Below are 23,235 nucleotides of genomic sequence, written 5' to 3'. Positions count from 1 at the left end.
CTGATATATAGTGATCACTAGAATAGTGAGCACTGCACATCAGGCCAACTTCTCACATTGGTGAGCAGCGGTTGGGATTTGAGCTTGCTGTTGTTTTACCACACATGCCCTAAGAATATCTTGTGAAAGATCACATAAGTACTAAAGGTACATATAACTTAGCTTAGTTCTACTGAACCAGCTGTTGTAGCTCCTAGGGCCTAGCACACCCTAAACTACAACTCTAGCAAGGGATCAGTAGGCAAACACATAGTGTAGGTAAGTGCACCACTTACACCTCACTAGAAAAGCATGTCTACCCAGGGAGAATCTACTGAGACTCCCCTGGTCAGTGTTGACCCTCCACAGGTCACTTCAAGATATGCAGCTCTCAGTTTCCAGGAGATGAGACAGATCTGTGTCTCCAGGAAACTGAAGCAGGGGTCTAACCCCACCATTCCCTTTCTGATAGGTCTCTTAGAGACATATGATGCCAGAAAGATTTCTCAGTTACATGAGAACATGCCAGCCTTGGAGGGAACCTCTGGAGATCCAGACCTCCCCAACACTGCCACAGCAGTTGAGGGAGAGGAGGATCAAGAGGAACTCTCTGGGGATGAGGTAGACAAAGGTCTTGAGGTAGTCAGAAGGCTAAACAGGGCCAACTTAGACTTACTTGGGCTAGGATCTGGGGGACCCCCAGTACTAACCCTAAGTGGGCCTAACCTTGGAGTTAGGAGAGATAGATCTCTTTCTAGGGACTCCAATAGATCTCTGCACTCTAATGCCTCTTCTCCGAGGAGAAGGAATCCTCCACAGGGGAGATTTACTTCCCCTCAGAGAAGGGAGCATGAGGCTAGGATGAGACAAGCTGAACTGAGGATTGAAAGGGAAGAACTTGCCCTGGCCAAAGAGAAGCTTGCCTTTGCTAGAGAGCAGCAGATGAGTGGGTTAGCACCCACTGGTGGCAGCAATCTCCCAAGAGATAGAGAGAAGGGTTTAGATACTAAACACCTGACGAAAATAGTGCCCCCCTTTAAGCAAGGGGATGACATCCAGAAATGGATGGCTGCTCTGGAGAGGGCCTGCACTGTGCAGTGCATTCCCCGGAGTCAGTGGGCAGCTATACTGTGGCTCTCCTTTGATGGTAAAGGTAGAGATAAGCTCCTCACTACAAGAGTGGAGGATGCTAATGATTACCAGGTCCTGAAAAATGCACTGATTGATGGGTTTGGTTTAACCACTGAGCAGTACAGGTTGCTGTTCAGAGACACCCAGAAAACTCAGTCTCAGGACTGGTCTGACTTTGTGGATAGTGCCACTAAGGCTTTGGAGGGCTGGTTGCTGGGTAGCAAGGTTACAGATTACACAGGATTGTATAATCTTATGATGAGAGAACACATTTTAAACAATTGTCAGAACCAGTTGCTGCACCAGCACCTTGTTGATTCAGATCTGACCTCTCCCCAAGAATTGGGAAAGAAGGCAGACAAATGGGTCAGGACAAGGATCAAGCAGAACCAGAACCAGAACCAGGGTGGTCAGAAGAAAGCAGACCAGAAGGGTAATGTTAAGAGTGAACAAAATGACCAGAAGTCTTCACCAAGTCCCCAACAAACCAAAGAGGGTGGGGGTCAGGCTTCCCAGAAGAAGAAGACTCAAGAAGGCCAGTCAAAAAGGTGGTGCCAGTACTGCAAAAGTAAATCTCACTGGTTTAGTGAGTGCACCAAAAGAGGAGGACAAACTCCTGCCACTACAGCCCCTAAGGCAACTGCACCCCCTAGTACAGTCAGTAGTGGTAGTGTACCTCCCAAGGCATTAGTTGGGTTAACCTTGGGTACTGAGGGGTCTGACAACTTAGTTGGCACACTCACTCAGGCTGTCCTTGTCTGTACAGGGGATATGGATATATCCCCTGATATAAGTCCCAATACTTTGGGCAAATACAGGCAGACACCTTTGATTAATGGCAAAATGGCTCAGGCCTATAGGGACACTTGTGCCAGTGTCACCATGGTGACACCTAACTTTGTGGACCCTGGACAGATCATGCCAGGTACTGATTTCCTGGTGACCAATGCCAGCAATGTCACTACTAGTCATAGTGTGGCAATTGTGGCTTTCTCCTGGGGTGGAGTGAAGGGACAAAAGAAAGTTGTAGTCAGTTCAGACCTCCCAGTTGATTGTTTGTTGGGCAATGATTTGGAGTCATCACAATGGTCAGAAGTGGAGCAGAGGACTCACATGGAAATGTTAGGCTTGCCAGCACATGTGCTTGCTGTGACTAGGTCACAGGCCAGAAGATGCCCCACTGAACAGGTGCTGGATCCTGAAATTATGGACCAGACACCTTCCAAGAAGAAGAGCAGTAAGGGTAAGGCTTTGCCTTCCCCCTTGCCCCAGGTTGAGGATCAAGTCTCTGAGGAGGCTGATCTGAGAGAGCTGAGGGAAACTGAGCCTAAAGAGCTTGAACTTGATCAAGTTGAGTTTCTGGGCTCAGGGGGACCCTCCAGAGCAGACCTGGGGAAGGAACAGTTGAGCTGCCCTTCCCTTGAACCCCTCAGACAGCAGGCTGCTGCTGAGGCTGCAGGGAATGCCACAGGTGCCCACAGGGTATACTGGGAAGATGGACTCCTGTACTCTGAGTCAAGAGACCCCAAGCCTGGTGCAACCAGGAGGCTGGTCATCCCCTTGTCTCTGAGAGGTTTCCTTCTCACCTTGGCCCATGAGATTCCCCTTGCAGGTCATTTAGGTCAGACAAAGACTTGGGACAGGCTTGTCTCACACTTTCACTGGCCCCATATGAATGAGAATACCAAGGAGTTTTGTCGCTCCTGTGTCACTTGCCAAGCCAGTGGTAAGTCAGGTGGCACAACAAAGGCCCCCCTCATACCACTACCTGTGGTGGGGGTTCCCTTTGAAAGAGTGGGGATTGACATTGTTGGTCCAATGGAACCCCAGACAGCATCAGGGCACAAGTTTATACTGGTGGTGGTGGACCATGCCACCAGGTATCCTGAAGCTATACCCCTGAGGACCACCACAGCTCCTGTGGTGGCAAGAGCCCTAGTTGGAGTGTTCTCCAGAGTGGGTTTTCCAAAGGAGGTCGTTTCTGACAGAGGTACAAACTTCATGTCAGGATATCTGACTGCAATGTGGAAGGAGTGTGGTGTGAACTACAAGTTCACCACACCCTACCACCCACAAAGCAATGGGCTTGTTGAGAGATTCAACAGGACCCTCAAAGGGATGATTCATGGACTACCTGAAACTCTTAGGAGAAGATGGGATGTCCTGATCCCCTGCCTCTTGTTTGCTTACAGAGAGGTCCCACAGAAGGGGGTTGGTTACAGCCCTTTTGAGCTTCTGTATGGGCATCCTGTGAGAGGACCCCTGTGTTTGGTGAAGGAAGGATGGGAGAGACCTCTCAAAAAGCCTGCAACCAACATAGTGGACTATGTACTTGGTCTCCGCTCCAGGATGGCTGAGTATATGGAAAAGGCATCTAAAAACCTTGAGGCCAGCCAAGAACTTCAGAAAGCTTGGCATGACCAAAGGCTGTTCTGACTGTGTACCAGCCAGGACAGAAGGTGTGGGTGCTGGAGCCAGTGGCCCCAGCAGCTCTGAAAGACAAATGGTCTGGGCCCCACACCATCATTGAGCAAAAGGGAGAGGTTACCTACTTGGTGGACCTTGGAACTCCCAGGAGCTATCTCAGAGTGCTCCATGTTAACAGGCTCAAGGCATATGTTGACAGGAAGGACATGAGCTTGCTCATGGCCACAGATGAGGGACAGGAGGAAGAGAGTGACCCTCTCCCAGACCTGCTCACTCAGAATCCTGATGATGGATCAGTTGATGGTGTTGTCTTTTGTGGCAGCCTCACTGAACATCAGCAACAGGATTGCAGGCAAGTTCTGCAATCCTTCAGACATATGTTCTCTCTGACACCAAGCCAAACTGATTGGTGTACCCATGATGTTGACACTGGAGACAGTCTGCCTGTCAAGAGTAAAATCTACAGACAGCCTGATCATGTTAGAGACTGCATCAAAACTGAAGTGCAGAAAATGTTGGAACTGGGAGTCATTGAGCCCTCAGATAGCCCTTGGGCTAGCCCAGTAGTTCTAGTGCCAAAACCTCACACCCAGGGTGGTAAGAAAGAGATGAGGTTTTGCGTAGACTACAGAGGCCTCAATGCAGTCACTAAGACTGATGCCCACCCAATTCCAAGAGCAGATGAACTTATAGATAAATTGGCTTCTGCCAACTTCTTAAGTACATTTGATTTGACAGCTGGGTATTGGCAAATCAGGTTAGCTGAGGAAGCCAAACCCAAGACAGCATTTTCTACCCCTGGTGGGCATTATCAATTTGTGGTAATGCCCTTTGGTTTGAAAAATGCACCTGCCACCTTCCAAAGGTTGGTGAATCAAGTCCTCACTGGGCTGGATGACTTCTGTGCAGCATATCTTGACGATATTGCTGTCTTTAGCTCCACCTAGGAGGATCACCTGGTCCACCTGAGGAAAGTGTTAGAGGCCCTGCAAAAGGCAGGCCTCACTATCAAGGCCACCAAGTGCCAGATAGGGCAGACACAGGTTGTATACCTGGGCCACCTTGTAGGTGGAGGCCAGGTTCAACCCTTGGAGCACCGGCGTAGCTAGGGGGGGGCGAGGGGGGCGGTCCGCCCCAGGCGGCACTATTGCGAGGGCGGGGGCCGCGCTGCACTGGCATGTTGCAGCGGCCTCTATAATTTATTTGAGGACACTGGCTGACACTACTCAGTCAGTGTACCCAAATAAATTATAAAGGCCGCCGCAGCAGGCCAGTGCAGCACGGCCGCCGTTTTGAGTACAAGCCTGCGCACGTCACTTGGACGCACATCCCTTCCTTCTGAATCATTGCCCTGAGGGGGTGGGATCACTGAAGGAAGCAGAAACCGCGAGGTCAAAGCTGGGGACCATTTAGGGTGTGTGTGAAAGGAGCGCGAGGGCAGGGGCAAGTTGGATTGTTCGATAAGGCTAGCAAAAAGGGAGCAATGATGAAGAGGTAAATTGATGTTATAAGATTATCTCCTACAAAAATATGTTTGTGCTGCGATATTTAAAACACGTACAATACAACTGACAGCCTGCATGGAATTAGTAGGCCTTACAGGACAAAAGTCATCACCTATCTTTCTTGCTTTCCCTCCCTTTCTGTTTATCCATGCTTGTCTGTGTGCCAGCCCACCTCTATGCTTTCACAATATTGGGAGGAATACACATAGGAAGCTGCACTAGTCACATGTTTTCAGGCTTACTACTATGGTGGAATTGCACGACAGGGTAATTCTGCATAATTGTGCAACTGCACGATTCTTTCTTCCTTGTTTTCTCTTAGGGGAAATCTTTTTTTTCCCAGGCAGAACCTGTTTTCCTTACACCATCATGAAGTGTGAGTGCGTTATATTCCCTGCCCCATCCTGGGAGAAGATGTAGCCCAGCCCTTTCTTAGAGCAAATGCCCGAAAATGTGCAGGGTGGTAAACGGTCAGAGAGGGGTTTTGTAACTGTCTACAAACGTGCAAGATCGTGGTGGTTCACAAACTCACAATACACACTCAACAAGAGAATCACTCCTTCATCAATCCACTCTCCATCCCTTGCAAGGACTTTACGACTGAGGCATTATATGGAGTTGTGATGCACAATTAATGTGACTCTGCAGTTGTAGGCAGTGAGCAGCAAGGGTGCCATGGGCCCTAGGGCAAGCAAAGAAAATAGGCTTCCTGACTGGTGTTTGGGAACTAAAATACAGCAATAATCAGGGTTCAGTGGGACCCTCATATATCTGGGCCCCGGTGCAACTGCACCATTGATAGCTGCACACCTGCTTGAAGCTGGGAGCACACTCTGACTGTTGATTGGATTCTGCTTGCATAAGGCAAGGCGAGGCTGCAGCCTTAGGGACCATCAACTAATCCAAATGGCCTGAAAGTGTACTCATTCTCAGGAGCGTGTGAAAGGAGCGCGAGGGCAGTGGGCAAGCTGGACTAGTCGATAAGGCTAGCAACAAGGGAGCAATGATGAAGCCGAAGACCACCTCCCTACTTGAACGTAAACCCGACTTTGTAATCTCTATCTGCCAGTCCCCTCTGTGAGAATTAAGTTGGGGAGGCTCCAGGGGCAATGAGTGCGCCTCACACCACGGGAATTATTTAAAAAAATGAAATCTTGGCATGCAGCACCTGATCAATTTGGGACTCACTGCCCGGGCCTGAAGCACCACAGCAGCCACTTCAGGTCACTGCCCCTGACACCCGGACACCACATTGTATTCTCTAATGCTTGCTAGCCAGGTAAAGGCCAAAAGCCATTTCCTTTTCTTCTCCTAAAGTCATGGATCTCACTGTAGACTCTTGGCTCCAACGCACTCTGTTGGAGGTCGTTTGTAATTAATTTACGGGTCACGCGGATAAAACTCATGCACTGGTGCTTCTCCATTGCTGAGGTCATGGACGGGGCAGATAGGGGACAGGGGACTAGGGTCCTGCACAAACTGTGATGTTATGAGTGAGATGTCACAGACAGGGTAGGTAGAACTGATGTAAGTTTTGGGTTTCCTTCTTATTTTGTGCACTGGGTCTGTCTAGCCCTGGACCGAGTCATGTATGTGCATGTAACTTGCATGATCCAGGTAACTATTAGCGTTGATACTAAGTGTCTCTCGGACCTCTTTCAGGTGCTCGCTGACTTTTTCGCCAGCACCCCCCAGGGGGGCGGCAATCTGAAGGATAGCCCCGGGCGCCACAAGCTCTAGCTACACCTCTGCCTTGGAGAGTAAAATACAGGCCATCAAGGACTGGGCTCCTCCAATCACCCAGACTCAGGTTCGAGCTTTCTTGGGCCTGACTGGTTACTACAGAAAGTTTGTCAGAAATTATGGGTCCATAGTGACCCCCCTTAATGACCTGACAAGCAAAAAGATGCCAAAGAAAGTTCAGTGGACAGCAAGCTGTCAGAAAGCATTCAATGACCTAAAGCAGGCCATGTGCACAGCACCTATCCTAAAGAGTCCAGACTACTCCAAGCCATTCATTGTCCAAACAGATGCTTCTGAGTTGGGTGTGGGAGCTGTTCTGTCTCAGCTGAATTTTGATGGTAATGATCAGCCTATTGCTTTCATTAGTAGGAGGCTGACCCCCAGAGAGAAAAATTGGTCAGCTATTGAGAGGGAGGCCTTTGCTGTGGTCTGGGCCCTGAAGAAGCTGAGGGCCTACTTGTTTGGCACTCACTTCACCATTCAGACAGACCATAAGCCCCTCTTGTGGCTAAATCAGATGAAGGGTGAAAACCCCAAACTGCTTAGGTGGTCCATTTCCCTACAGGGGATGGATTTTACAGTGGAGCATAGACCTGGTACTGATCTCAGCAATGCTGATGGGCTCTCCAGATATTTCCACTTAGAGCAAGAAGACTCACCTGGTCAAGGTTAGTTTATTGTCCCAAAGTTTGGGGGGGGGTCATGTAGGAGAGTAGGGTCTGCAATCCTATGATCACCCAGATTTTTGCTTTTTGCTGCACTGGTTTACGACTTTCCCTGGCTGTGGGCCTGCTAATCAGACCCACAGCCTAGCTGTTCTCTCTATCCAAATTGTACTCAGGTACTGAATTGGCACTGGGCCCTCTCCAAGTCCCTGTACCCAGGGCTGAGGTGCACCCAGAAGTCTCCCAGGGGCTGAAGCGCACCCAGAAGTCTCCCAGGGGCTGAAGCATGTATTGTGCCACCCCTGGACTGACTAACTAAACTGACACAACTGGCTGCACGACAGCTGGGGCAAGGTGGTGTACTCACCCTTTGCTTTAGATATAGTATACCTATATCTAACCCTAAAATGGACACACAGATCTCCTATCAGTCACTCCTATGGCAGGCCTTAACAATCCTGGAGGCAGAGTGCTTGGAATCGTGTGAGATGGTGCTCTGGCATGAGCTGAGCCTGTCTGCGGCTTTCGGGATCCATCCCTTAGCCGTTTCCATGATATCGCATACCATATACTCTTAAGTGCATTATAATCCTCGCGGTTAAATGCCAACTCTGGTATCGCTTTATCAAAACATGTCGAGTAAGGTGTCATACGAATTGGAATACTAACCCCTTGCCAATTCTGGCGACGGGGTTAGCATTCCACCCTTCTAGAGGGACACGACATGCATGTAGCCTGTAACCCCGGTTAAAGTCAAACAGAGCCTCAGCTCCACAAAATGGATGCTGCCACCGAGACACAAGTCTGCCCTCCTGCTGCTGGGAGTCCTCCCAGAGCAGGAGATAAGGACAAAGGGTTTCCTGCCAGGGGCGGTGCCAGCACCGTCCCAGACAGGATTTTGTGTATTGTAGGTAGGCAGGGCTTCAGAGGAAGGTGACTGCACGTGGCACCCCGGTGCTCACTGTGCATAGGCTGGCTTGAACCAGTTCCAGGGACACTCCAGACCCTGTGCTGGGGAAAAGCCCGCCAAGGAAGTGGGTGTAACCACCCCCCTCCTGGTCCCACCCATAGGGCAGGACCTAGTCGCGTGCCAGCCCCCTTTTCCCAGATAAAGGTAGAGACTGGCCCCCTTCCAAATCAGATCATCTTTGGAATCAAGACACGACTTTCTACGAAAGGACATCAAGATTTCTTCTTCAAGATTCTCCCTTGTGACTAAGGAGTAGTCACCCTGCATCCGCAGGCACCATCGCAAGAACACTGCGGTCTGCTGTAAGTCCTTCCTCCGGAATCCGACTGCCCAGCTCGACAAGACCCGGCTTCCCTGGCACCTCCGACCTCTACTCACCTCTACAGCCAAGCTGAGAACCGTGAGTACGACGAGACCTCAAGGGACCGACTATTGCCAAGACTGCACGACTTCTGCACAGCAAGCCCGCCGAGTAATTTCCTGGCGAGTGCTTTGGGGTCCGAGAAGCCCCGACCCTGAGCAGCTCCAGCACCGAAGAGCAGCCCCCCAGCATCTCCACGATCGGCGTGGGGCCCTTCTGCTTTTTGCTGCTCACCGCGTTGTTTGGCTACTAGCCCGCTGGCTTGTGGCCTTCTGAACGACGCCCGACGACATCACTGCTGCTGGTCTGGTTGCTCCAGACTGGCCCTTGCTCCCTTCCCGAAGAGGAGCACCCCGGACCCTCCTGGTCCACTCAAGACGCCATTTTGAGTCCACCGCGTGGGCTTGAATTAGCCAAGGCTTGTTGCCCAATCCTGGGTAACTTCGACGCCGACAGCTTCATCCATCGTGGGACAGCTCGCCTCTCCATCCTGGTCGCCGACAACGCCTCCTGGTCCGTGAGATCCGCAGAGCCAGCGTCGCCCACTCACCTAGTCGAGGTGACTACCATCCGGTGCCCTCCTGGTGCCCACTGACTACTGGCTAGTAGTCTCGAACTTGGTCCCCTCTGCTTTCAGGTGTCATCCATCTTCCAGATCCAGGCTTGGATCAACTCGAACTATCTTCACTGGTCGCCTGCCAGCATCTTTCTTCCAGGCTCCTGGTCCGGCAACGAGGATTCCCGACGTCTTTTGAGACCTATGCAGCTGCAGCCCCTGGGCTAGGTAACTTCGGCACTTCGGTGTCCCAGCATAGCCTCACTATCCAAGGGTCAGGATCCACTGTCGTTTTCTCCCTACCAGGTCGGGTTCGCCCGTGAACACTAACTTTAACTTTACTAGCTTCCATAGACTTTGTCCCGCATCCCGCGTGAGAGTGCACACTCTGCACCCGAGTCCCCTAGGTCTCCTAGAAGTAATCTAACGATTCTATAGTCAAGTCCTAGCGAATCCAAAGCCTATTAGTACTGTACTTACCTGCTAGTAATTTCGCATTCCACTTTTAGAGTATATGGTTTTTCGTGCCCCTCGGGCATTTGTATATACTGTGCTAGCTTAAGTATTTTCGTAAGAGTTTTGTTGTGTGCCTAGCACCCTGTCCTCATAAAGAGTACAGGGTTGTTGTGATTCTAATAAATACACTGTTTATTTTCATAACACTTGTGTGGTGTCCTTTCACTGGGTGTTCAAGGGATAATGTGATGGTAAAACAGCTGGCTTAACACGCCCTCTAGAGTCTTAGCCTTAGACTGCTCGTATCCATGCTACTAGGATAGCTGGTCTATAAGGTTGACTTACAACCAATCATCAATAAGGGTTGTTTGGACTGATATATAGTGATCACTAGAATAGTGAGCACTGCACATCAGGCCAACTTCTCACACTAGGGTTACTGCTTTTTCCAGATCTGCGCTTGCTGGCGCGGAAAAAAGAAGAACTGACGTCAGCACGCGGAGGCGGCGTCTAAGTACTCCGACGACGTCATCACGGCGCCCACGACGGACGCGGAGCCGCAGACGACGTCTACCGACGCGCAAGGGTACTGCTACGCAAAAGTTTCCGGATCCAGTCTGACGCCTGGGGATATTCTAAGGTAAGGAATCGAATACTAACGTGTCTCTTTCAGATCGATTCTTCTGGGCAGCTTTATTAGTTCTTCGCCGTCGGCTGCTCCAATGCATTCAAGACTACGGCGCATATCCACTATAACGTTCAACGTGATGGTTAAGGCAGCATGATCACTGTCACTGCGCGGGTGAACTGAGAAGTTTAACATTAGGGGTTGCAGTTTGTCATTTAAGATGATGTAGTCAATCGTTGTTTGATTGTTGTATGTGGGACCGACAAAGGTCCCTGGGCTGTTCTTTAGATGGACTAAATGCGCTGTCGCCAGTTTGTAAGATTTTAATAGGTCGTTCAGTGCGTTAGTGGCCCCGGACTGGTGACTTCGTGTGGTTGGTACCGCTAAGTTGTGGATGTTGAATTCGCCAAGAATAATACATTCTAATGACGAAAATTGGAGCAATAAGGACTCTAGGCGGTTTATTAGTGTGGCCGAATTGGCTATAGGCCCATGTGGATTATGATAGAGGTTGATTAATAAAAATGAGAAATTTCCATTTATCAAATGGCGGCCTTTCAAGATGCCTGTCTGAAGGGTGTCCGGAAGGTTGGGTATTTCCGCAAATTCCAGTTTCAGCGAATGTTTTATATAGACGCATATCCCCCCGATGGTCTTCCAAATATGTTGGTCTTTTTTACTGGTTTTCCGTATTCTGCATATCCTCTTAGTGAAAGAGGATGGATCTGCCAGGATTCTTATATACAGATTATGTCTGCCTCCTCCATGAATTTCACCGCGGTTTGGTTCTGGAGCAACTTTTTGAGCCCTGCAACATTCCAGGTCATGATTTTCAAGCTGTCCGGAGACCGGTTTTTATCTAAGGATTTTGGAATCCCGATGGTCATGCTTAGGTGGAGATGGCCTAAGTCTTTAGGGCAATATCAGTTAGGATCTGGGGTTTAGTGCTAGCGGCAGCCAAGACCAATCTTTGCTCGCGCGCCCCGATGTTGCGCATATGCGTTTGCCCTGGCTCGGGTTGGTTGTTATCTTGATCGGGGTTCTGTTGATTGGGCCTGTATTTATGCCGCCTTTGGACCCCTGAAGGATGGACGCCGCATTTGGCACGCGGGGAAGCATGCAAGCGTGAGTTCCCTCCGGCTAGTTGTTCCGTGTTTCCCGGCTGGAAATACGCGGAGTGGGTTTTTAAAATTAGGGGGTATTTTTGAGCGGGCTTGGAATTTATTTTTATACCCCAGCTTTCCAGTAGCATATGCTGACTTTTCAGTGCCTCTGCCATGTCCGGGCTCGTAAAGGTTAGCTCCGTGGTTTCGTTTTTCTCCTCCGGGTCTGGCGGCAGGAAGGAGAGGGTTTTGATGTCTCTAGTTTTTATCCCTTCCAGCCCTGGGATTTTTGCGCAGAGTGTTAGAAGGTTGCTGAGGTTGAGGATGTCCCACTTCCCCTGAGAGACATAGTACAGCATAATCTTCCGATCCTGAGATTTGGTGTAGTTTAATTGGCAGGCGGAATCCACTTCCCTCCACTTTTTTGCCTGACCGCCAGTTTGTGGTGGCTGTACTGCACCAGGTGGGTGGGGGTTAGCCTGCCTGTTTAACCCCATTGACCGCTGGAAGGCCGCCGTGAGTGGTAAGCTAGGCGGACCGTTATAGGGCGGCATATTTTCGGCGTCCTCGAGTTCTATGGCATCCGATGGCGCTTGGGGCACTCGGCGCATCATCAACGTTGATTGAGCGACGGACTGAGAATTTATTGGGCATGGATCATGTTCACTTGGATGGGCTTGAGTCGCTTCCATGGTGCTTTGTCCTTGTGGGTTATTTGCTTGATTTTTTGTTGACGCTGCTAGAGCTAGCTGGGGAGCTGCAAGGGGGACCAACATCCTCGGGTCTATTGCTGCGTTAAGTGAGAGGCTTCAGGCGTTGGCTTAGTTATTTCTAGTGTTTTAGTAATTACTGCCAGTTGGGTCGTTAGCTGACTCTCTGTGTGGGCAGATGTCTGATTGTCAGGCCGTAGCCATTCCCGGATGGATCTGGAAGCGTAAGATTTGTTTTTGTTCGCCTTGTTGAATTTTTTTAATTTTTTCTTATTTTTCCTAGATACATTTTGGAGTTCTAGGCTGGTCGGTGTGATAGTATACTGACGGTCTTGATTGTTAGCTTGGTTCGGGGTAGCGTTTGTTCTACTCGTATTAATCGTAGACGGAAGCGCCGCCCAGGCGATTTTTTCTCCTTTGTGAGTTTCTGAACTGTAGTTTTGCAAATTTATTAAGCCTTGTGTTTTTAAAGGGTCTAGAGCAGGGTCTTGTGCGGTTGAATCCTTGTTCTTGCTAGCTTCTTTCTTGAGATCCTCTATTAGTGTGGTCATGATGTTTGGGAGTTTTTCTAGGCTGTGCAGAATTGGACTGCAACTGCATGACTCTGGCTTGAAATGTGTGCTGTCCTGTGCTCTGCGGATCAGGGAATTCAAATGATCCAGTTTGGAATCAATCCCAGAGATCAGGTTTGCAACAGTTTGTAATATGTTTATCTGGGCATCGAGCTTGTCTGCGTGCATTATTGCGGCGCCTGTCATTGAGATGAGTGTCTCGTTGATCAGTGATAGGTGATCTACAATCACTGGTGGCTTCTCCCCCCTGTCCGTGCGGCTGCTCACTGACGTTGATGGCTGAGCCGTTTTGTCTTGTTCCGGGATGCTCCATCTCGACAGGTTCGGGGACTGAATTTGAAGGGCGGCCAGTAATTCTAGGGTTCCTCCTCCTTCGTTCGCTTCATAAGTGCTGTTGGGAGCGTTGAGCATATGCACTCCGTTTGCCGAGGCTCTTCTTTCGTTGTCAAAGTGTGTGCTGTTGGGTGCGTCAAACGTAAAAACCCCGTTTGGGGTCGTGCTCGATTGGGGGTCTTCCAGTAATGGTGGATCGGGGTTGTTGTTCTGATGTGATCGGGCCTGGGTATGACCCTGTCTAAGGCCTCTAACTTGGGGGGTTTTCCGCCCTGGAGCATGGTTATTATAGGTGATAGAGGTATTCCTAGTGCCCGGGTGGCAATAGGGCTAGGGGTTTGACCGTCCTCCAGTGCTTTTAGCCCTGGGTGCAGGCCCCCCGCTCCTGGGGGATAGAAAAGCTTTGCCTTCCGTCTCCTAGCTGATCTATGGGGGCGGGGTTTTTCCTGTGCTTGTAGTAAGGTAGTGCCCTTGGGATGGCCGAGGGCAGCGTATTCTCCTGTGTGGGGGGTGGCCTCGATAAACAGATAGAGTTAGCCCTGCCCGCCGCTGCTCAGTCCAGCTAAAAGCCGCTGCCCGCTGCCTCTGTCCCAAAAAGCTGTCCAGGGTGTTAAAGTTCTGGCTTTGCTCTTGCTCTGCGTGTTGCCCCCCCCAGCCCCCAGCTGGTGCTTGCTGCCTTGGTATTGACTAACCGGCACACGAGTCCTCTTATCCTCCGGCTCCAGCACCAGTTCCTGGCTCTCCCTGGGGTTTACCGGTTCTCTGTTCTTCTATTCTCAGCCCTTAACTTGTGGCTTCTCAGCGACGGAGCCGGTGGGGGGGCCAAACGTAACAGGCTCCCCCCCCCCCCGCTGTGGCGGTGTTGTTGTCACAGCGCTTGAAACACAGCGCTCACACCTGCCTGCGGCACCTCGCTCCTCGCTCGCGGCGCACGCCTCCCTACTGTGCTGCTGACCTCGGCGACCCAGTAGCCACACGGTCAGCCTCGCAGTCGGGCTGACAGGCAGATGGAGACCAGCGGCCGGTCCGCTTTTTCCTCCGTTCTTCCTCTGCGTTCTTCTACTCCTCAGCTGCCGCAGCGGCAACAACAGTCACCGCGTCCGTCTCGAAGAAGATGGCGTTCTGGCGTTTTCTGGTGATGCACAGCTCACAGGCTCCCTCTGCAGACCAGCCAGTCCTCTGAATCCGCACACACAGAGTTTCATACTAATAGTTATCTTGTAAGAAAAAATGAGAACGACTGTTGTCTCAATTTCTTATATAAAAACATCCTGAATATATATGAATGCCAAAAACCAATACATCTAAAAAGGACTTAACAATGTAGGTAGAAAGACCTTAGAAGCAGCGACTTTTTTTTTTTAACATGAATGCCTCTCATTTGCTTTGAAGTCTCGTTATAACTTATCAGTGACCTATTTGCAGCATTTTTTGTCAGTGTTCCTCTGCATCAATACTTTTGTTGTTTTTAATTTTTTTCGAAGCGTTCACCTGCAGATTTGCTTTCATACAAACTAAAACAGCCACTTTACGTCCATGTTTTTTTGGCTTTAATTGGATGAAACTATAAGCACCGTGTTGCATATACCAGTACATTCACACTAAGTAAATGTTATCATATTTATTATAATACTATAGTTTGTTCTGTAAGTTAAACACTGATGCACATATTATGTAATGTAATCCATAAGAATGTATTAGAGGGGTATTTAGTAGAGCACTGGAATGTAGAGTGAGAGGCTGTTCAGCCTTCATCAGGGACACTACCCATATGTGTCTGTGCTGCTGGCTTGTGGGCTATATTTGATATAACTTGAATAATAAGGTATAAAATTCCTGCTTATCAAAGACGGGTACTAGAAGCTTCTTTATAACACACCGCACAACGCTTCGTTCATATTACACGAGGTGTTCGTATAAACCGTGTTGAGGTATATGCTTATACAACATTTCACGAGAATGCCAGGCTACATTACTTGTTTTGTTTTTGCGGGATGCGACAGAATGTATTTGTTTTTGCATTTATTAAAAATATGGCAGCTATTTAAAAAAAAAAAAAGAATACAGCATCACTCATAACCCACGTTTTACTTACTTGTATGCATTCATGTAGCGCACAATACCCTCGCTCTTCGTCATCTTAGTCAGCCAGTCGTTGTATTGTGAAAGTGGCCCTTTTCGACTATTAAAGAAAGAGAATAAAGTTGATAATAACGAAATGAGTTTACAACTTGTTCTCTTTTCATGGATAAAAAAAACAGGAAGCGTTGGCAAAGCCAACAGTTTTTACCTTGGCAATCTGGGACAATGGTTATTTTTTTATTGCAAGAATAAGCCACATAATTAAGAAGAAGTAAAACGAAAATGAAAGAATATCACCTCTTAAATGTAATCCTTTTTAAAAATGTTGTTTTAATACACATCACATGAAACTAGTATTCTAGTTGGCACAAAGAATAGGTACTACCCGCAAAGAAATTACTGTACCCTGACACAGTTTAACCACTTAAGTATGAATAAAAAGATAAAAAAGGTAAAGAAAAAAGACATTGTCAAAGTAAATGTTGCCCCATTAGCCCCGTCACTTAAGTGTACTTTCTTTTAGTCGGATGTCCACATGTGAAAGGTAGTGAACTACAATACAGGAGAGCCAATGGTGCGCGCTGTGGTAGACGGAAGCAGCACGTGAATGACAGTTTAACAGACCAACAGATAAAGAGGGCTGAGTTTAAGTCCCGCTATGTAAAATTATTTTAATGTATTCTTATTATGTATGGTGTTTTCAGTACGGGAGGCTGGCAACAGGTAAAACTGTCCCTACGCAAGACCTGAACATTGCACGTCAGAACATTACAAAAGCTGGCATAAAATCACGTAGCCAGCTGGTTAATCACTCACAAACAGTTTTTGGGGAGAAGCATTTATACCCCAGGTTTGGGTCATTATCAAAGATGCCGGATGTGAGTGTGGCTATGGAGCCCTGGGAGACACCATCAGAAGCCTGCCGAAGGGGTGAAAACCACATCCAGGATTCTGGTCAGTCTCTATCCCAGTGGTGGCTGCTTTCATAAGTGACACCAATATTTGGTGCCCTGCGCACAGCTCCCGCTGCTGGTGCCATTCAGTGACAGTCCCATAAACATGTGCATGTTCAGGCAATGGCATTTAACACCAGTCAGAGACGTTACAGCTTCATTGTTTGCAATGTGCATCCGTAAATTCAGGTTTTAATATAACTTTAAAGAATGTACATGAGGATATTATGAAAAAATTGTCCTTGAGCCAAGTCACTCATTCCAAGTTAAAGAGAGTACATAGTAAGAGGGTTTCTGTCAATGATAATGCTCTGTAGGGCGTTCGTTGCATGATATTCTATTGCATTTATATAGCGATTCAGTCCCCTGACTAGGCACCTCAATGCACTTGTGGGGGTTGGGGGGGCAGCATACAACTCCATGGGGTTCCTTGGGTTGAGTGTGCTTGTCGTCTGCTGTATTTGGGTAATGTTTCGGTGTTGTGCCTGAGGGCCAGAGTCATACTCTTATTGTGATTTTTCGCTGCACTCTGACATTAGGAGACAGGAAATGAGGGTTAGGATGCATAAGAATACATAAAAGCGGATCTGACTGTGGAAAGTGTGTGTGAATGGATTATGGCCCACATCAAGTGTTTTCATGTTCTGCAAGTCCGTTCACACCACAGCAAGAGTGACGCTACAAGTGGATTAGAAAGTGTGCGAGAACAGACGCAGCCATGTAAACATGCAGCTACATACCATTCAAACACAGTAGCGAGGCGTGGCTAACAGGCAAAGGGAATGGCCGCCCACTAGCGCTGCTCCATAACCCTCACCTGATATCCGGCCAAAATCTGACCTAAATCCTGGCTCAAAACCCATGCACTCAACGGATTAAGCCCTTGGATTCTTGGGCTCCAAGATCAGACACTTAATCCACCCAAACTCGCCACAGAACTGCATTGAAAACCTGCATCACTGAAGCAAGAAGAATAATCAAAATGGCGGCGTCTCCAGTCTCCCTTGCCAGGTAGCGTGCCGAAGCGAACCTGTGAGAAGTTGGCCTGGAATATGATGTTCACTATTCTAGTGAGCACCTTGCACCAGTCCAAACAACCCTTATGGTGATGGTTGTAAGTCAACCTTATGTACCAGCTATCCTAGTGGTAGCGTGGACAGAACAGTCTTAGGCTAAAAGACTCTTGAGGGCATATAAAGCCAGCTGTTTTACCATATGTAACCCCTTGAATACCAAATGAAAGGACACCACACAGGATATATATAAAATATATATGTATTTATTCACTAACACACTCCTCTGAACTCTTTATGAGGTCAGAGGCAAAAGCACATAACAAGTTACACTTAGGAATACTTTAAATAGCACAATTTACAGTTAGGCCCTAGGGGCGCGTAAAAACATATACTAAGTAAGTGGTATAAGAACCACGACTTGGGAAAGGAAGAGGCCTAGGGAATCGCTGGGACTACACTATCTGACCCCTAGGTTAGGAGTAGGAGGCCCACAGGCGGCGCGCGTGCAGTGTCAGTACACTCACGCGAGAGTCAATAGAAAGTCAATAGGAACTTAAAAGGTAAGTAATCGAAGATTTAGGACACTTCCGGTCTAACTAGGAATATACAACTAACAAAACTAGACACTAGGATAGTCAATCCCTACAGGAGCACCGAAGTACTCGCGTTACCTCACCCACGGGCTGCGGGTGCATAGGTGTCAAAGTGTGTCGGGTTTTCTCGTTGATTCCTATGGAGCCTTGGAAGAAGATGGTGCAGGCGACCAGGAGGAAGATGTCCGGGTGGATCCAAGGGTGGATCTAGGATGAAGAGGACCTTAAAGCTGAGGGGACAGAGTCTAGGTCACTAGCCAGTGATCGGGTGGAACCAGGGAGGAACCAGACGTCGTCGAGGAGCAATCAGGTGCGGATGTGAAGCTTGTCGTTGCAGCCACGCGGACCAGGAGGCGTCGAGGACGACCAGGTGCTGGAGAGGAGCTGTCCCACGAAGCTTCTCGCAGATGGAGGGGTCGGCTTCAAGATCGGAGCCAACAAGCCTAAGCAAAGGCAACCCACGCAGGATACACAAGGACCGTCTGGTGCAGACCAGGAGGGTCTGAGGTACTTCACCTTTTCAGGGAAGTAAGTGCCAGTCTGGAGCAACCAGACCAGCGATGGATTTTCAAAGGAATCATCGTCACAGGGCTACTAGCCAAATCAAATCAAATAAGCTTTATTCGATTTATCAAAAAATCATAAAAGCGTGCAAATACAATTTATACAGACAATTTAAGAACGATTTTCACATAAACAAAATTACAAATATAGATAAAACATTTCTCCAAAAGTTAAAATTAAAACAGTCATTTAGACAAAGGGCCTCATTTTACACTAATCAGTCAATATTGACATATGTTAGTTAACTCATTGAGTATCTAAATTTCATCACTGACATTAAGAAGCGAGAAACAGCAAAGATAACATCCACATCTTCTAAAAGCAATAATTTTGAATATGCAGGTTTACATGTTCTTATCCCCCAGCGTTTGAGTAAGGGTAGGATGAATAATTTCCTCGGGCTGGTATACAGGTTACAAAAGAACATGATGTGAATGTTACTTTGTGTTGAGTGGTCATCGCATGGACATATTAATTTCAGTGAGGCCCAGTCATTCTGTTTCGGCAAAGTGACCAAGCGGAAGAAAATCCCTAGGCGCAGCCTAGTTAAAAGCATGCGTGCATACGGTACTTTTTCAATCCCAAGGTAAAATTGTAGGCCTTCAGTGGGGGTAATTTGCTGATAGCTCAGGGTTGTGCCTTTCAGTTTCTCAATATCCCATCTTGCACTCTCTAAGTGTATAGATAATAGTTTTTTAAGGGCCGGTCTAGTCAAGGTTTGAAGAGTCTCTGGTTCATCATAAAATTCAGAGTGTCCAATGTTAGAAAACATCGTTTGTACGTGTCGCAGCCACTTGACTTTTGCTGCACCGTCCAAAGCCATGCAGTCTTTAATGAGATTTCTATTCAATTTGCACTCCTCTGTGGTCCAAATCTTGTGCCAAAGCAAGCATGGTGATATTTTTATAATGTCGCTAAGGTGTTTGACTCCGGTCTCGATGTGAGTCATAAAAGTCGACGTGGTTTTGGGCACACCTAGTAAGTAACAAATGAAAATGTTCTCGCAGGTTTGTAATGAGGACACATTCTCGAATCCCCAGAGACCTGCGCCATATGTGGCCGTAGCTATACACTTTGCCCGGTAGATCTGTAACATTTCTCGGATAGGTTTTCCCCCAATTTTGGCTGCAAAGGTTCTTAAAGCACCTATGGCGCGACTAAAGGCGAGTTTCCTGGCTGACGCTGCATGTTTCCACCTTCCCCACCTGTCAAACACGATGCCCAAATAGCAAAAAGTGTCTGTAATGGCGATCTTTTGCTGGTCTAAATATATTGAGCATGGTGGTCTGTTGTTCTTTTGGGAGCAGGACATGGAGAAAGTTTTGGAAATGTTCACCTTTAAATTTCTTTTCCCCATGTAGGATGGAAATTCATTTACTGCTCTCTGCAGACCTATTTTTGTCCTAGTCATGATTGCCGCGTCATCGGCGTATAAAAGAATGGGTACAGGCCTACCATTGACAGCCGGGTAGTCGTTTGGGAGGGTTATTAAGCTCTCAGCGATAGAGTTTATGTAAAATGTAAAGAGCAAGGGCGCGAGTATGCAGCCTTGCCTCACCCCTCTGTTTATGGCGAATTTTTGTGAACATTGCCCCTGGGTCCCAAATCTTACTCTGGCCCCTGCATCTCTATATAGTTCTTTAATGAATGTGAGGATAGTTGAGTCCACCCTGATGTCTTCCAATGTCGACCAAAGCAGCGCATGGTCCACGCAATCGAATGCGGAGCTGAGGTCGACAAAGGTGACAAATAGGTCCCCTTTTTTGGCCTGCGTGTATTTAGAGACTAATAGGGACAAATTTAGACATTGCTCCAGTGTCCCTAGTCCCTTTCGGAACCCATATTGGAACTCCGAAATAACCTTCTTCTCTTCTTCCCAATGTTGTATCCTCTTAAGGACAATACTTCCAGCAACTTTCATGAGTCCGTCCAATAACGATATTGGACGGTAGCAAGCCGGGTCGTCCCTATTCCCTTTTTTAAATATGGGGACTACGATCGCGTCCGACCAGGTGGTAATAAAACCGCATATATTTCCCATGTTTAATACATTTGTTAACAAGGGAACCCAGAAGTCCGGGGCAGATTTATAGACATCCACTGGGGTGTGGTCAGGGCCGGGGGCTTTACCTGAGGGACTTTCTCTAAGGGCATCTTCCACTTCTAAAGTGGTAAATACCAGTTCAATCGGGTAAGGAGATGCTGGAGAGACAGGTAGCTGGTTAACCTGAATTATGCTATCCGTGGGTGAAGTCACCTTGCAAAGGTTCGGGGCATTACCCTGTGTGTTGTGTGAATAGAGATTACCATAATGTTGTACCCAGAGCTCAGCCGTTATGGCCACTTCTACGGAGTTGTCTCTGTCTTTTGATTGGTAAACAGATCTTATGACTTTCCAAAAGGCATTGCTATCCTTGTTCCTGGCGGCATCCCCCAAAGCTTCCCAGGCCTCCTGCTTCAGTTTCGCCCTCCGTTGTTTAATTGCCTTCTTATAATCATGTCTCGCTTGGCGAATTTGAACCCTATCTTTTGGGTCGGCGGACAAAGCTTTCTTTAAGTTTTTCAATGTGGATGTGCATCTAGGGTCAAACCACCCCCGAGTATGCCTCCCATTGACATTGCAGTTTCTAGTCAGTGCATTTTTTATATGGTGCTGAATATTGGAAAAAGCAACCATGATGTTCTTTGGGTCACTATCTTCCTCTAAGCAAGCAAGTATGTCCGTAGAGCAAGAGGATAGGAAGTTTTGGAGGAAGGATGTTGGGTTCATTTTCTCCCATTTAATTACATACCCATTGGTCTTAGTTAGGGTAACCTCGAATGGGTATAGAAACCCTACTAGGTTCCTTTACTTTGCCCTTCATGAGGTTTACCCCGAAGATGATGGGATAATGGTCACTCGTGGGGTCATCCCCAGTTTCCCAGAAAGTTATAAAGTCGGAATAAGTGGGTGATATCAAGGCAAAATCGATTGTAGATTTGCAGCCTCTTCCGATGTACGTTGGGGCAAAAGGAACCGGGGGGGGAACATGCCTGGTTGGTGAAAGTAAGGTCAAAGGTGAATATAACGTTGTTAAGAAGAGACCCCGTATTGGTGTGGGAGAAGTGCAGGGGACCGTCCTCCCCGAGATCTGACAGGCCGCACAAACCTAGCTCAGAAGACGGACAGACGGTACAATTGAAGTCATCCACCCACAGTATTATGTGATCCCCCGAGCCTTGGTCTCTCAATTTGTGGATGTAATGGATCATCTTGTTCAAATTAGGTTCCACTTCACTAATTGGCAAGTTATTATAAAAATTCACAAGAATCACCTGTTGCGAAATGCCCCATTTAAGTAGTATGATCTGGAAATACTGATTGGATTGAAAATTGCAAACTTTTACATCCCCTACGTTCGAGATGTATGTGCACAAGCCCCCCTTGTTGCGACCCTGGGGTGATGGCACAGCTGGAGAATGGAAAGTTTGGTAGCCCAGAATGTGGGCTTCCTCTATAAGCCAGGTTTCTTGTAGACATAGGATGCCATACTTCTGCACAATCTCCAGCCAGGGTTTGTGGGAGATCTTATTACCGAGGCCTGCTACATTCCAGGAAAGGAGAGAGTGCATTGGGTTTCCAATTTCCTGTGGATGATTCCCTTCATTCCCCGTTGTGTCTATCCGATCTTGCAAGTATGCAAGATCTGCCTGTCGTCTGACCTGTGCGGGAAGAGCGTGTTGTTCAGGGGGGTTTAAGTCTATCCAAGTTTGGGTTGGAAGTTGGGATATGGGCATTAGTTTTTCGCTCGGAGCAGTCTCCGTTGGGGGATTTTGGGGATTAGTGGGATTTTGGGGATTAGTGAGAGTTGGAGTGACACTAATTCCCAGTCAATCCACCTGATCCAGACACTCAAACCTGTTGGCTACTAGCCAACTGGCCAGCAACCGGGACAACGCGTCGATCAGAACACAAGCAGGAGGGATCCACGCAGATCTCGTGGAGTGTGGAGGGCTCGTCCTCGGTGCAGGTAGAGCTCGGTGTCGCGGTGTCTCAGTCCCCAGTGGACAGCTTCGAGGATGCCTCAGGAGCTGCGCTGTTAGCAAGTTGAAGACTTTCCAAGTTGCCTGGTTCCACGGATTCCGACGCCTTCCACGGGGCTCAGCTGTGCTGGAGTCGTGCAGTGGGGTCAGAGGAGTCCTGGAGTCGAGGTCTTGTCAGGCTCTGTGCTCGAGTTTCAGCGGGAACGGGGACAAAGCAAGCCGCCGAGTTGCTGGATGGTGCCTGGTTTCCCAGGGTGGTACAAAAAGGGGTGGTGATGGACGGAGCATCTGAACCAATCAAACACTCACACCCAGTCAAAAGATCTGGGTTTGATCCATCACCGTTCTTTAGCTCACTCTGCCACCCCAGTTCAGACAGGTTTCCCAGGGTGGTCACTCCTTGGCCACAAGGGAGATTCTTCAGTCTTCAAGTCGGTTGAATGTCAAAGGGTCCAGAGTTTCGTTTCAAGTTTTAGTTCAGGTCAAATCTAAAGTCTCCTGGGTCAGCTCCTACCTTTATACAACTAAAGGGGGCTGGTTTACTCACTAGGTCCCTCCTATGGGTGGGACCAGGAAGGGGGGTGGTTACACCCCCTTTCCTTTGTGCAGTTTCACGCCAGAGCTGGGGCTGGAGTGCCCCAGCAACCGGTTTGAACTGGGGTATGCATGGAGCACCTAGTGTGCCCCAGGCAGTGTCTCAATCTATTCAGCCCTCCCTGTCCCAATACACAAGGTCCTGTCTGTGGAGGTGCTCGCACCTCTCCAGGCAGGAAACCTATTGTCCAAACCTCCGTGACTGGAAGGACTCCCAGCAGCAGGAGGTCAGACTTGTGTCTGTGGCAGCAGCATCCATTTTGTGATGCTG

The 23,235-nt window shown here is 48.3% G+C and overlaps 1 protein-coding gene across 1 annotated transcript in view; it reads right to left on the bottom strand.

Moving 5' to 3' along the window:
* Positions 1-23,235, bottom strand: part of PRKDC (protein kinase, DNA-activated, catalytic subunit) — a 3,158,350-nt gene that overhangs the window by 353,250 nt on the left and 2,781,865 nt on the right. Inside the window, exon 81 of the mRNA XM_078687323.1 lies at positions 15,235-15,321. Within this exon, the coding sequence (XP_078543449.1) occupies positions 15,235-15,321 (87 nt within the window). The remainder of the gene's footprint in view (positions 1-15,234; positions 15,322-23,235) is intronic.

This window comes from Lissotriton helveticus, chromosome 4_1 (assembly GCF_964261635.1).
Source record: "Lissotriton helveticus chromosome 4_1, aLisHel1.1, whole genome shotgun sequence".
NCBI lineage: Eukaryota > Metazoa > Chordata > Amphibia > Caudata > Salamandridae > Lissotriton > Lissotriton helveticus.
The sequence above is the reverse complement of the archived record's forward strand: the minus strand, read 5'-3'. Positions and strand labels throughout refer to the sequence as shown.